General features: G+C 40.5%; 2 protein-coding genes across 3 annotated transcripts in view; both read right to left on the bottom strand.

The window, feature by feature from the left end:
• Nucleotides 1–2,844: 2,844 nt before the first annotated feature.
• slc25a38a (solute carrier family 25 member 38a) lies at nucleotides 2,845–10,095 on the bottom strand. Of its 2 annotated transcripts, none has more exons than XM_066675773.1 (8): nucleotides 9,934–10,095; nucleotides 8,636–8,744; nucleotides 6,817–6,941; nucleotides 6,494–6,578; nucleotides 6,184–6,363; nucleotides 5,866–6,034; nucleotides 5,260–5,426; nucleotides 2,845–3,749 (listed from the first exon to the last, which is right to left on the bottom strand). In XM_066675773.1, exons 2-8 carry the CDS (start codon nucleotides 8,648–8,650, stop codon nucleotides 3,627–3,629), a joined length of 864 nt encoding a protein of 287 aa, XP_066531870.1. In that variant the 5' UTR covers nucleotides 8,651–8,744; nucleotides 9,934–10,095; the 3' UTR covers nucleotides 2,845–3,626. The 2 variants fall into 2 exon arrangements, with proteins under 2 accessions (XP_066531870.1, XP_066531871.1); XM_066675774.1 differs by having other exon boundaries at nucleotides 8,636–8,740.
• A 1,535-nt stretch (nucleotides 10,096–11,630) lies between these two features.
• Nucleotides 11,631–13,943, bottom strand: part of myh9b (myosin, heavy chain 9b, non-muscle) — a 46,189-nt gene continuing 43,876 nt past the window's right edge. The window contains exons 40-41 of the mRNA XM_066675045.1: nucleotides 13,142–13,314; nucleotides 11,631–13,028 (exon numbers count right to left, since the gene is read on the bottom strand). Of these exons, the coding sequence (XP_066531142.1) occupies nucleotides 12,920–13,028; nucleotides 13,142–13,314 (282 nt within the window). The 3' untranslated portion in view covers nucleotides 11,631–12,919. The remainder of the gene's footprint in view (nucleotides 13,029–13,141; nucleotides 13,315–13,943) is intronic.

The raw sequence follows: 13,943 nt of genomic DNA, 5'->3' as shown, positions 1-13,943 counted from the left end.
TCGTATTTGCAGAGCAGACCTAATGTTCTGGGTTAGTTTATCACAATATGTTCACAGTGAAAGAACTTTGGACCCCCCCCAAAAAAACATTTTTAATGTTAAATATGAGATTAAGGGAAATGAGAGGTAAACAGAAGTGGGACACTGTTGTGTGCTAGAAGTCCTCATGAGGGTGAAGGGGAGCAAAGCGTGGCAAAATAAGACTACATTATTGAATATTTTTCCACATCTAGGGTCAGGGTCATAGGTCAGACTAAAGTAGGGCTAGTGCAGGGGGCAGTTCAGGGAAATAGGGTTCAGATAAACCGCTGTTCCTGACAAACTTTAGTAACACTCGTATAAAGATAACCGTAGACGCAGTAAGTCTGCAAATACGTTTATGGCCCTAGTAATTAAGTCTTTTTTCTTAATTTTTACTGAGGAGGACATTATGTTCATCTCACAATGGGCTTCCAAGACACTTTAACACTTCTAACAAAGTGACACTTTTAGGACATCCTGAAAATATGATTTAAAGATGTAAAAATGTTATTTTATGGTTCCAACCATTCAAGGGTAGTAATGTTTTATAGTGTCAACCAGGCCAGGTCTAAGTGTCCTTATTAAAATATATGCCCTTTTCACAGGAAGTAGCCAACTTAACACTGCAGCTAACCCCAATAACATCTTGAATCTTGTTAGCTGTAATCTTCCCCACCAACTTCAACTTCAACTTCCCTTTTCTTTTCCAATTTCTCGCAGAATCTATTCAACTTTCTCACTATTAACTAAAGACTCCTCAAACATTTAGCTTTTTGTCCCAAACAACCATTGCCCTCAATATTCACAAACATTTTAAGTCTGGTGCATAATGATAAGAGGAGGTTTTTTAGCAGAAATCATTTGAATGATTTCTAGACCCGACAAAAACAATACTGTGCTTTGTAGAATGTTTTAGAGATATTTTGAAGAGGTCATTTTGTTGCTTGAGATTCACCCAAAAATGAACATACTAGCCCTGAATAATAGCTTACTTTATTAAATAATTAATTACTGTAATTACATTTAATTCAGAAAGATTTTTAAACAGTGATTCTTTTTGGTAACTCAAAAATAAAGACAAAATATATATGTCCTAATAATGACTTAAAACTGTTTATTTTGTGTTATTATGTAAATCGATTCTGCTTGGAGACATGTCATTGGAGACAAAATGCTTACACTTTGAAATCAAATGTAAACAAGAGAAAGCGAAGTGAATCAGTTTTCACCATTTCATAATTTTAAACATGAATTGCCTGTATTGAACCTAGCTCACAGTGGGCTCCCTTTGAATCTACTGAGCCACGTTAATTTGCTACATGTGGTCTGTTAATAATGTCAGAAGAACACTGCTGTATTTTCTGCTGTTTGCAGGAACTGTTCCTCCTCTCTTATCATAGTCTGTAAATGCCCTGAGCTCATGATAAGCCCATAGCCGCCTCCTGTGCCAAGTGTCAGACACAGACACTCGGGTCATGGCAGCTTAAGGAAACATGAACTGGTTATGGTTTCTGCTGAATTAAAACGGTCAGTTCGGAAATGAAAAAGGCTAAACACTATATTTTCCAACTTAAATGCTTAAGATGTTAATATAATGAAAGTGAGTGGTTTGACGTGAAATAAACTGAAGTGTTTAATGCATCTAAATTATTGCAAGACATTTCTTTTATTAATTGCTGATGGACAGGAGCATGGAGAGTGTTGTGAAATAAACTAACCCCCAAAGAAAATGTATTTTGTCAAATTAATCAGCATTTAATATAAATATGTCATTTATAAAAGAGGTAACCTTTCAATAGAGATGTAGACACACTGTGTCTTTAGTGTGAAGTTTTGAATTTTCAATTCTTTAAACTAGCACAAGTTTCAAACCAGTTTCATGATATGCTTCAAATAATAATAAAAAAAAACATAGATAACATTTCCCTTGTTAAATGTTGAGGCACACAGAACAGGATATTCAATGTTTTAATATTCAAGTGTTTAAATTAGGGTGGCAGGTAGTGTCGCAGTCACACAGCTCCAGGGCCTGGAGGTTGTGGGTTTGAGTTCTGCTCCGGGTGACTGTCTGTGAAGTGTGGTGTGTTCTTCCTGTGTCTGCGTGGGTTTCCTCTGGGTGACTGTGAGGAGTGTGGTGTGTTCTCTCTGTGTCTGTGTGGGTTTCCTGCGGGTGACGGTAAGGAGTGTGGTTTGTTCTCCGTGTCTTTGTGTGGGTTTCCTCTGGGTGACTGTCTGAGTTTGGTGTGTTCTGTGAGTGTGGTGTGTTCTCCCTGTGTCTGTGTGGGTTTCCTCCCGGTGACTGTGAGGAGTGTGGTGTGTTCTCCCTGTGTCTGCGTGGGTTTCCTCCGGGTGACTGTCTGTGAGGAGTGTGGTGTGTTCTCTCTGTGTCTGTGTGGGTTTCCTCCGGGTGACTGTAAGGAGTGTGGTTTGTTCTCCGTGTCTTTGTGTGGGTTTCCTCTGGGTGACTGTCTGACTTTGGTGTGTTCTGTGAGTGTGGTGTGTTCTCCCTGTGTCTGCGTGGGTTTCCTCCGGGTGACTGTGAGGAGTGTGGTGTGTTCTCCCTGTGTCTGCGTGGGTTTCCTCCGGGTTCTCAGGTTTCCTCCCACAGTCCAAAAACACACGTTGGTAGGTGGATTGGCGACTCAAAAAAGTGTCCGTAGGTGTGAGAAGTGTGTGAGTGTCTGTGTTGCCCTGTGAAGGACTGGTGCCCCCTCCAGGGTGTATTCCTGCCTTGCGCCCATATATTCCAGGTAGGCTCTGGACCCACCGCAACCCTGAACTGGGTAATCGGTTGCAGATAATGAATGAAAGAAAGTGTTTAAATTAGCATTTCAGTCTTAAAACATTAGTTTTTATTTTTATTTTTTTTACATTCTATAGACAATGGAATAATATAAATGTAATCAAGGTATTATTCACACAAATTCCTAAAATATCAGGTTTAGGTACAAAACAAAATACACAGTAGGCCATTATAGATAGTAGAATGGACACTACAAAAAAAAAACAAAAAAAAAAAACAAATAAATAGAAAATAAAAAAAGTCTGTCAGTTATTTTCCTAAAGCTGAGACATATCACAGATCAAACATATCACTTTCTTCAAGCATGTTTAGCTTATGTCTCAGTGACAGAGTCATTTGGATTTGCCTGTAAAGTAAACTTAAAACACTTACAATTTACAAAGAAAATTGCCAGTATTTCTTACGCATACAACGTTCGATCTGAATCAGACTTAAGCAGTGTAAACATTGTCAAGCTTAATCAAGCGTATCAGTTCAGAACCGGTGTTAATTAATTTTATACTCTGATGTGCTACAGGATCTCCCAGTACTAAAAGTATTCAAGAGCTTTTAAAAGATCATTTGATTCAATCCTCCTTCTCCAATGTGAGCACATGCACTTTGAAGCAGACATTTAGACTGGATCCAGAACTCCACTGGCTCTGAAACAGCAGACAAAGCCCTGTGCTAAATCTTTCTCACTGCTCTTCTTCCTTATACTTTCTGTGGCTTTCTTTCTCTTCACAGTTTCTCTACACTCTTTTCTGTCATCTACCATCTATATCTGGTTTTTCATTTTTCCTTCCCTCTTTTTCCTCCTCCCTCAGGATTTGAGGCCCATTCGAGCCATTAGCTGCTCATAAACAGTCCAGGCCATTGACGCCATCATCGTCCTTCGAAGGGAGCGAGGCACGGCACCACGGAAAAATCCCGCTAAACCATGCTCCTGAAAGACATAAAAAAAACACAATATATGAATACACGTTATCAACTAATAAAGTGACACAGGGGTTTATTAATGATTAACTCATTACTAATTAACTTAATCTGTGTTGACTGAGACAGAAAAACTAATTAAGTAGTGAAACGTAGTGGAACAGTATTTCCAAAGGAACATTAATACATCAACTATTTCATGGCTTTGTGCTAAAGTGAACCCTAAGCTAAGAGTACAATCATCTTAAGACAGGATTTCTACAGACGATACAAAGGTCAACACAGAATGAGGAGGAGATAGATTTGAGCTGGTGTCATGAAATCCTTTTTGTCAATTGAGTGACAAAATAAGAAGAGGTTATTGGTTATCAATACACATTTTTTTTAATTTGTTTTTGTAAAAAGCAACTGTTGGAAAATGTCTGAAGGTTCAATCAAAGCATGCTACTAATTCAGAACTTGAAGATCCTGCTAAAAAATGACTGCATGGAATGTTTATACTTTAAACACCCAGAATTTAAAAGATGAGAGTTAAACTAGGAGTGTTTTAGGAAGAAATTCCTTAAATTTTTTATACACTCTGGTCCTTTGAGACCATACCCTCACTTTCCAAAGAAAATCATGTCTCTACTAAATTATGGACACTGCAGCTGTCCTTCATTCATTCATTATCTGTAAGCGCTTATCCAGTTCAGGGTCGCGGTGGGTCCAGAGCCTACCTGGAATCATTGGGCGCAAGGCGGGAATACACCCTGGAGGGGGCGCCAGTCCTTCACAGGGCAACACACACTCACACATTCACTCACACCTACGGACACTTTGGAGTCGCCAATTCACCTACCAACGTGTGTTTTTGGACTGTGGGAGGAAACCGGAGCACCCGGAGGAAACCCACGCGGACACGGGGAGAACACGTCAACTCCTCACAGACAGTCACCCGGAGCGAACCCACAACCTCCAGGTCCCTGGAGCTGTGTGACTGCGACACTACCTGCTGCGCCACCGTGCCGCCCCAGCTGTCCTTCATATTGTGTGAAAACTTCATGATGAATCGACCAATAGAAAAGCTCCAAAATTCCTTTTACATTGACTTACAATGAAAATTATGAATGCGTTTTGTCATTCTCCTAAAAAGTTACTATTTTGGAGATACATGTTTTTACTTGGACAGCAACGGTACTTGGATAGATTTGGGCTCAACTACTCCCACATACTCGCATTAATGTTGTCAATTCACTTAAGGTATCGGTAATGATTAGTATGCTAGCAAGCAGTTTGTTATAATGACAATGCATATTTAAAATTCTCTTAATGCTCTCACTTATATATAAACATATATATTTTACCACATTCTATTACTATTCATTTAGATGAATTGCTTATTTACTATTCAGTGGGTTGTAGGGAGTAATCATAACTTTAGCTGAGTGTGTGCAGGAGGAAGATAAGCTTGATCTGTGAGGTGGGGGTTAGGAGAGTTCTAAAAGAAGAAATAATGAAGCCGTTGTGAAGCAAATTACCATGTAGATGTAGTGCACTGCGTCGATGGTCCTCTTGAAGAGATGGGGGCTCACCTGGACGTGAGTTTTTACCACATCGGCAGGTTGAGTGATCAGAGAAGCCAACACACCAGCCACAATCCCACAGCTAAAGTTCGCCAAGGGGGCATAGGCTGACAGGCTTATCTCTGCATAGAGAGAGAAAGTTAGACGTCATAGGCGGAAACTAATAGACATACAAAGTGAGCAAACAGAACTGCAAAGTTACTGTAGGTGAGAGGAATGAGCCTTACGTAATCCTCTTGCAACATGGATGCTCTAAAGTAAACTAGATATAACCTGTCTGACAGTTTGGATGGGCTTTAAACACTTCTTAGTGATACTCTGCACTAAAATGTTGTAGAATGTAGCTGTACATTGCTACTTCACATATGTAGTCATACCTTCAATCAGATTTAATTTTTGATGATTTTGTAAATATGTAATGAAATCAAGCCACATTTATATAGAGGCACCAAGACCTTAGTATTCAAATGTACAACACCAACCCAGCAAGTAAACTAGCTTACTGGAAGGCTTTCTGCAAATCCACATGTGCATATAACCGACAGACAACGGGCTACTAACCGCTGGGAAGTTTTCTCTTGGCCTGGCTGTAGAACATGACGTAGATCCCAGAGAATGGTGCGTCTCGAATCAGAGTTGCTGTAAGGCCAGAGAATAGCCCCCTTGGACCCTCAGTCTGACATACACTTTTCAGAGCCCCTGCCACACTTCCATAATTATAGCAGCCACTCTGCAAAACATGTATAATAAATACTTCTGATCTATACTCACCATTTTTCACAAACACCGTTTAAATAATCTCTCATTTAGCAGGCAGTAAATACTCCAATAGGGGGCAGCATGAGCAGTCAATTCATTCGTGTTTCTAACCATACATACCTCAAATCGTGTTTTGATGACAGTGACTGGCAGCATACACACTCCTGCCACACTCCGTGCTCCAGCCCCAAGCAGTACAGCCTCTATGGGGCCCGGAGCCTTGTGGCTGAAAAAGTGCTGCTTCAGACTGAAATAGGTGCTGAAATAGATCCCCACTCCTGGAATACAGCGCACAAATGACTGCAAGCAAAAGGGTAAAGAGAGAGAGAGAGAGAGAATTTTGACTGTTAATCAACAACATATATAAGTATGTACCTCATTAAATATGTTCTCTCATGTATTTCTGTGTGTGTTTGTGTCCCACACTCACCGGAGAGACTCCTTTCCACAGTCCAAGCAGGTTTTCTGTCTTCACAACATTGAGGAAAACTGTCACCATGCCAACCCTTCCCGAACTGACAAAGAGAAAGAAACCAATCCAAATTATTCAAGCCCTGAACCCCCAGCTCATCTACCTTATAAATTAACTTTTTTTAATGTGTACATGGGTGTCTATTAAGAGCCAATTGTGGTTTTTCATGCTTGGATTAAGCAGGATATTTATAGAATTCCAAGTAAATTATTTTTCAGACTAATTTTCAGTCAGTCTGATATGTGTGTGTGCATGTGTGTGTATGTGTATGTGTTACTCACCCAGGGTGCATAGTGTTCTGTAAGGTCTGCAGACGAGTCTTGACCAAGTCCAGAGGTTGGAAGAGCAATGTAGAGCAGGTTCCACTCAGAGAGCCACACATGAAGGCCTTTATCGCAGGGTGAGCCTATACCAATCACACAAACATGCAGAGGGTAAATCAGGCTGAAATACAGTCAGGATCACAAAGTTGGTGTGTTCTCCCTGTGTCTGCGTGGGTTTCCTCCGGGTGCTCCGGTTTCCTCCCACAGTCCAAAAACACACGTTGTTAGGTGGATTGGTGACTCAAAATGTCCGTAGGTGTGAGTGTGTGAGTGAATGTGTGTGTGTGTTGCCTTGTGAAGGACTGGCGCCCCCTCCAGGGTGTATTCCCGCCTTGCGCCCAATGATTCCAGGTAGGCTCTGGACCCACTACAACCCTGAACTGGATAAGCGCTTACAGATAATGAATGAATGAATGAACGAACATTTAAAGTATACTACATACCACATACAAACGTACTTGTTACGAGTCAGTGCTCAGGGTTAAACAGTCAGTGACAGAAAGAGGAAGGGGCTGAGAGGGCTGACTCAGTACAGGTTTACTCTCCTGTGTGATCAAAGAGTGACGCACAACCAACTTGTTCAAACAAACACACACACACTACTATGTCAACACCTTCCTTGCACACTCTGAAGCAGGGGGTTTGTCATAATACCAACTAGACACCCCCTTTGTACGGGAAAGTTGTGAGTCATGAAACTACTACTTCAGTCAAAAATCGAATCTGAACACGTTTCTCCACTACTTTAAATGTAAAAATCAGTATCCAAAATGTAATTAGCTACAAGGCAAATAAAAACCCCAAAAACAAACAAAAGTACACCCCAAACAAATGAAAAATATACTGCGATTGGTTTACAGCTGTATTCCTTCCCATTCCTCAAGTCTGCTTCAAAGCTAAATGTGTAGTTTTGCTATCTTATGGAAGCAACATAAAATAGCCATGGATTTGGTGGGTTGGGATTTTTCAGTAAAAAGAGACATGTGCTGTACCTTTCTCTTAGATATAGGTCTTTCCACCTGTCTCTCTGAATGACTCTGTTGTTGGTCTTGCTCTATTTCTCATGCACTCACTCCCTTGAAAAAACACTTATGGCAACCAAATGCTTCCAAAGGTGCCAGTGCACTACCAACCAATTAGGAGACAGGAAACTGGAGGCTTGGCACTGCTGAGTGCCTGTTTCATAGACATTTACTGAGGAACCTGACCCCATTCTCTCATAAGGCTGGTCTTAATGGTGCAAACACTTTAAACTGAAAGTAAACACAACCAGTAACAGCAGCAACCATCTAGAATTTCTCAAGTGGGGCTATTTAAAGACACGCCAGCAGGACCACTCTGTATGCACAGGAGCATTGTGGAGCTGAGTCACTTTAGCAACGGCTTTACAAACTCATGAGCCAGTCTCTTGGACACGGATTAAGCCTGTTTTGGAGAAGACATCATACAGGCAGGACTCAAGTTAATGCTGATCTGTATTATAACCAACATCGACACGCCAAAATAGATGCAACCAACTCACTGCAAAACCTAACAAACTATAGCTGTAGAACTAAATGAAAAGGATTTAAAAATATATAACACAGAGGGAAAGTAATGAAGATCTCCTCTGTTCCCTTCAGTGGCAATTTAAGTTGCTTAAAACATCCCAATCAAATTACAAGCATTAAGGATTGATGCAAGATGAAGGTAGACCTCCTGGATGCAGTAGCACTCTTGCAGAAACCTAAACAAACCTTTAGACATTTGTGATGAAAGAGCTGAGCTGGACACTTACCAGTGATAACTCCATAATGGTGCTCTGGAGATGATGAAGTAGCAAAGTGTTGAAGCAGGCAGCCTTTTCCTTCTGGTGATTCAGCCAGATGTTTTGCAGTACAGCCTTCCTAACCCAAATGACAAACATGCAGTTGGTTAATGCATTTGTGCATTCACTGGAAAAGCTAAATTAGGTCACTGTAATGTGAAAATGACCAGCACAAGGTCATTTCAACTGAATTACACTCACCCACTACATGCAGCTCCCAATGAACTAATCAGAGAGTGTGACTCTACATAATTTAAAACATCTCACATCAACTCATCTCACATTTTTTCCCCATTTACTCTGAACCACCTCAGTTGCTCACCTTAAATTGAAGGAGCAGTGGATTGCAGAGCTCCTCACCCTATCACAGAGAGTGAACCCAGCTATCCAATCGAGAATTATAATTTCAGTGGCTGAATTGCGCCCCCTGTGGTGGAGTATTGGTTAAATGTGAGTGAGTGAGTGATTGAGTGAGTTACAAATCAGGTCCATGAGGTGCTGTCATCTAAAAATATACCAGTGTACAACTTGCTTAAATTTATATAGAGATATATTTTCTAGCCTTTTTTTAATTGGGAAAGGCTAAATCTGTTTTAATTATATTTTAACACATTAAAGAACTAGAGCTTGCTGCATCAGAGAAGGTTGGACTATGGCACTGGAATTGAGAAAGCCTAGTAAAGATTAGTGAGAAGGTTTATCCTCCTGAGCAGCTGTAATGTAGGCAGTTGCTTAACCACTCTGATATGGAACAGGTTTCAATGGGTTAGTGTTTCTCAATACCGCTCTTACACTGCACAATGTAGCATCCTTGTTCCAATGCTCAGAGTTTTTGTTAATGAGGGGAAATGATGATGGTGCAGTACACTAAAATGTGCGGGGGTGGGGGCACAGAAGTAAATTTTACTATTAGATCTCATGAACATGGATGATAATGGACTAAATTGCACTACCTGTGGTGAAGAATTATGCCAGAATTGTGGCATCCCTGGATGAAAATACACCTTTTGCTGCAGTAACAGCATCTACCCATCTAAAGAGGCTTTATACCAAAAGTTCAAATGTTTCTATGAGGATTTGATGGTGTTCAGCCAAAAAACTGTAAAGAAGTCAGGTACTGAAGATGAAAAATTGGTTTTGGATCAGAAACAGTACTCCAACAACAGAGGATACAGCTGAACTGAAGTGTTTCACTGCAACGACAACATTTGTATTACTTGTGTGAACCACCAATTGTAATGTTGTTTCTGTGATGCTGAGACACTCACCTGAGGATGAACAAATGAAAAGAATTTCCTGAGCTCCAGCAGCAGTTTGAACACTGTTTCCTAGCTGAGTGTTAATTAAAATGCTGTAACAGTTGCTTGTTACAGTGATAAAACCCTCAGAAGAGACACAGAACGCAAGCCCTCAATTCTCCAGAGACTCAACAATCCCCCTCTCCGCTTCGCTCTTCTCCTTTAAAAGCACGAAGCGTAAATCTGATTGGTCGAGGCAGATTACGCTCGCCCCACTCGCTGATTCGGATTGGCTAACTCCCGCTCCATTGTCGGATTTCGCTAATTCTGATTGGCTCTCAGAAGGGCTGCGTGTACAGATGTGCGTCAGGCCTGTGAGGCAACTCAATGGCTAATTTGATATAAAGAAAGGACAACAAACATGATATTGAGGGAAACATGGCACTAAAAGGCTTTAATAACTGAGTAAATGCGTATTCTAACGTTTCACTGTTTATAGGCTAAGCCAACAATCCAAAATTTCATTTTCCAAACTTTGCCTCCTGGGGAGTAGCTCTTCAAATTACAATACAAAAAGTACTTCCATAAAATGCTTATTTGGGTTGTTAGAACTGTGAAAAAATTTCACAAAATGAGTCTCAGCGCCAGACTGAGTTATTAGTTAAGAAGCCTGGGAGGAGCACGAGCCGCAGATCCGCTCCGAGCCGGTTTAAACCGATCCGGTCCTGTACAGGGCTAGCGACCCGCCATCTGCCGGAGAAACCGAGTCACTCCACTTTTATTTAACGTTATAATTATGATCAGCAGTATTAAATATTATTTAAAACTTGTGCAATAATTAGGTAGTAATATAATAGGCTTATAACAACTATAACCATGCCATTTTTTGCTTATCTCCTGCCTGAAAAATACAGAAAGCCTTGCTGGTGATATACCTTCAAAATGTAATTAAATAAGGCACCTGATGCACCTAATACAACATGGAAAAGCCAGATACTCTCATTCCAGTGCTTTGTTAAGTTGTTCCCACACCTTCATTTATGTTTTAATAAACAATACAATCATTAGGGCTCGGTACACCGCAGTATCTTTTACGCTTTGTCTATTCCATATTCTTTGCCATTTTCAGACTCCACTGCCATATGAGATAGCATTGTTGAAACGTGCCCCCTTTTTGCATCCCTGTTTACACAGTACTGCATTTCCTTCCTTCAAACTGTAACAGAAAACTTTTCAATGATTTTTCATTTCCTTGCTTTTCCTCCACCTCCCTACAGAACGTCCAATACAGCATTTCTGAGTAATTCTCACTTCTAAACACAGTGATTCCATCAGCTGTTAAAATGATGAAAGCTACGGCCGAACACCTTGTGAGGAAGAGCAGTTAGTTTAAACTTTAAAGATTCCTGGTTCTTTACACAGCACGTTTCTTTAGAACAAAGTCATACAAAAGGCTTATTTACATCAAAAATAATTGGATTATGGAGCCATTAAAAACCAGAACAGCTGTAGACAGGTTTGTAATTTGTCTTGCGTAGAAAACTATTTCCATTATACTACAAATAATTCATGTATAAATTGCATAATACAATAATAGTTCCTTATTCAAGTGCTTACAAAGCTGTAATAAAACAGACTGCAGACAAAAGCTGGATGGTTGAACTTGAATTTCAACTTGAAAAAGATGAGTGTGACATTGCTGAAAACAAGAGGCAGACACTGTGCTGTAGCTGTTTAAGAAAGCCATGTTTATTTGCATAATACCAACAGTTCACAACTCGTCTCTGGATATCAATTCTGAGTTGCGGAAAAAAAAAAAAACAATAGTACAAAATTAGAATTTTTTTGCATTCTTTTTTGTTGTTATGTATGTAGAGAAGAGAGAGAGATACTCATTAGCTATTCATACATCAACATTAGAATAAATTTCTCTCACTTCCCAGCAGTGTGAGCAAGGAAAAAAGGCGGATTACAGTGTGCTGTGAGAGAATAAATCTAGCCCACCACCCCAGCTTTTCCCTGCACTTCAGTAAAGGGACTGTAGAAACTTCCAAAGTGACATAAAAAAATGGAAGGATGGGGGAAAATAGTCTTAACAGTAAAATGCATCTGACTTTAAGGCTATAGTGCATAGTGCTGTTTCAATGAGCTTTGCGCATTGCCTGGCTTTTGCGTAATCCTTCTATCCTTCGCACATTTCTTGTGTGCGTCCTATCAAAGCACAGTCCTGTTTTATTGCTCAGTGCAGAGACATAGGTTTCCTATTCAGGTTACAGTGCACGGTGCTAATACTTTCCGCTGCACGTTGGAGTTAAATGAAGTTAAACTTTCATCAAGCCCAAAAAGCACGAAAAAATTGGAAGATGCTAATTTTATACAGTACAAATGCCTCTAATTTACCAATACAGGCGAGAGAGAGAGAGAGAGAGAGAGAGAGAGAGAGAGAGAGAGAAAGAGAGGGACAGAGAGAATGCAGCAGTTATCATAACTGGGTAGTATACTCTTATCCTTATACCATTATAAAAAAATGTCAGAATAAAATACACTTCTATAGAGAGCCTCGCCGTTTTGGTCCCCATCCAAGTAAGCTTCTATTCTTCACTTTTAACAACTTTGCATTCGTATTTGAAACACTTCTTCACTTCCATTACTTCAATTAGAAAAATAGATCCAGAAACGAGCCTAACGAGAACTGGAATGTCTCCTTACAAAAATATCATTCATTATTCGCTTAAATCCCAGAGAACAAACACGAAAAAAAGAATTTGGTCCTTGGCTGAGTGACAAACTCTGGTGGAAGTGTTGATTGTCAGCAGAATAAACATGTGTGTGTGTGTGTGTGTGCGTTGAGAGAAAAAAAAATCTGCTATGGCACTAAAAAAAAAAAAAAATCTGCTATGGCTCTAAAAAAAAAAAAAATCGTATCACTGAGTTCCAGTGGACAGGGTGGTCCAAATATGTTTCTCAGTGTGTGTGTGTGGTGTGTGTGAGAGACAGCAAGTGGCACTGTGTGTGTTCACTCTGGTTTAGGCTCGGGGGTCTCGCTCTTCGTCTCGCTCTCCTCATCACTCTCCACACCAGCGCGACTGACAATGCGGCGCATCGTGAAGGGTAAATCACCACGCCTGAGAAACAAATGAATAAATTATTTAATTCAACACACTCAAAGACACAATATAGATATGTAAAGATACTGTGAAGAGTGATTTTGTTTAAAGCTGTGGCACATGTGTAATACCTGAGTTTGCTCTTGAGCGAGGACACTTCACGGTTCATGGCATCGGCCGACTCTGTAACGTCCTCCAGCTCGCGCTGCAGTTTTCTGCGGTTAGCGTTAGCTCTCTGTGCCTCTTCTTCTGCTTCCTCCAGCTGCCTCTTCAATTGTTTCATACGACTGTTCAGCTTCTCTGACTATAAAACAGTGAGAGTGTATTATATGCTTGAATGTATTATATTTTCCATTATCTTGTGTTCACAGGAAGAATGGGACAAAAACACCTGAAACACGAAAGCGCTTTTTCTATCCTCTGTTACCATTTCTTCTCACAACGTTTTGGCACAAAGTGGTAAATGCTTTGTTGTTCCAACTTGTTTTGGAATGTGTTGTATGCCTCAAATGCAGGAATGGATGCATATTAACAAAAGAAATTAAGCTGATCTTGATCTCCTTCATCATACCCCTTCCCTCACACCTCTTGTTCTAGCTTATCTACTTCTTTCTTTGACCATCACCCTTATCACACCTACCCCTCCTCTCACCCCTATTCTTCCTCCTATCCCTCCCCTGATTTCCATTTTCTCTCCCCCCCCCCCCTGTCTCACACCTCCTATTCATTCTTACCCCACCTCAAACTCCTCTTCTTCCTCCTATTCCCTTCCCCCATTTCTCCAATGTATATAAGGCCCTTCTAAAATATCTGGTGTCAGACTGGATCGGGACCAGACTGGATTGGGTACAGAATGAACTGGCTATAGACTGAACTGGTGACAAACTGATGACCAAGCTGTGCCTGTGCTTTTCTGCATGCACGTGAGGAAAC

This window comes from Hoplias malabaricus, chromosome 6 (assembly GCF_029633855.1).
Source record: "Hoplias malabaricus isolate fHopMal1 chromosome 6, fHopMal1.hap1, whole genome shotgun sequence".
Lineage (NCBI taxonomy): Eukaryota > Metazoa > Chordata > Actinopteri > Characiformes > Erythrinidae > Hoplias > Hoplias malabaricus.
The sequence above is the reverse complement of the archived record's forward strand: the minus strand, read 5'-3'. Positions and strand labels throughout refer to the sequence as shown.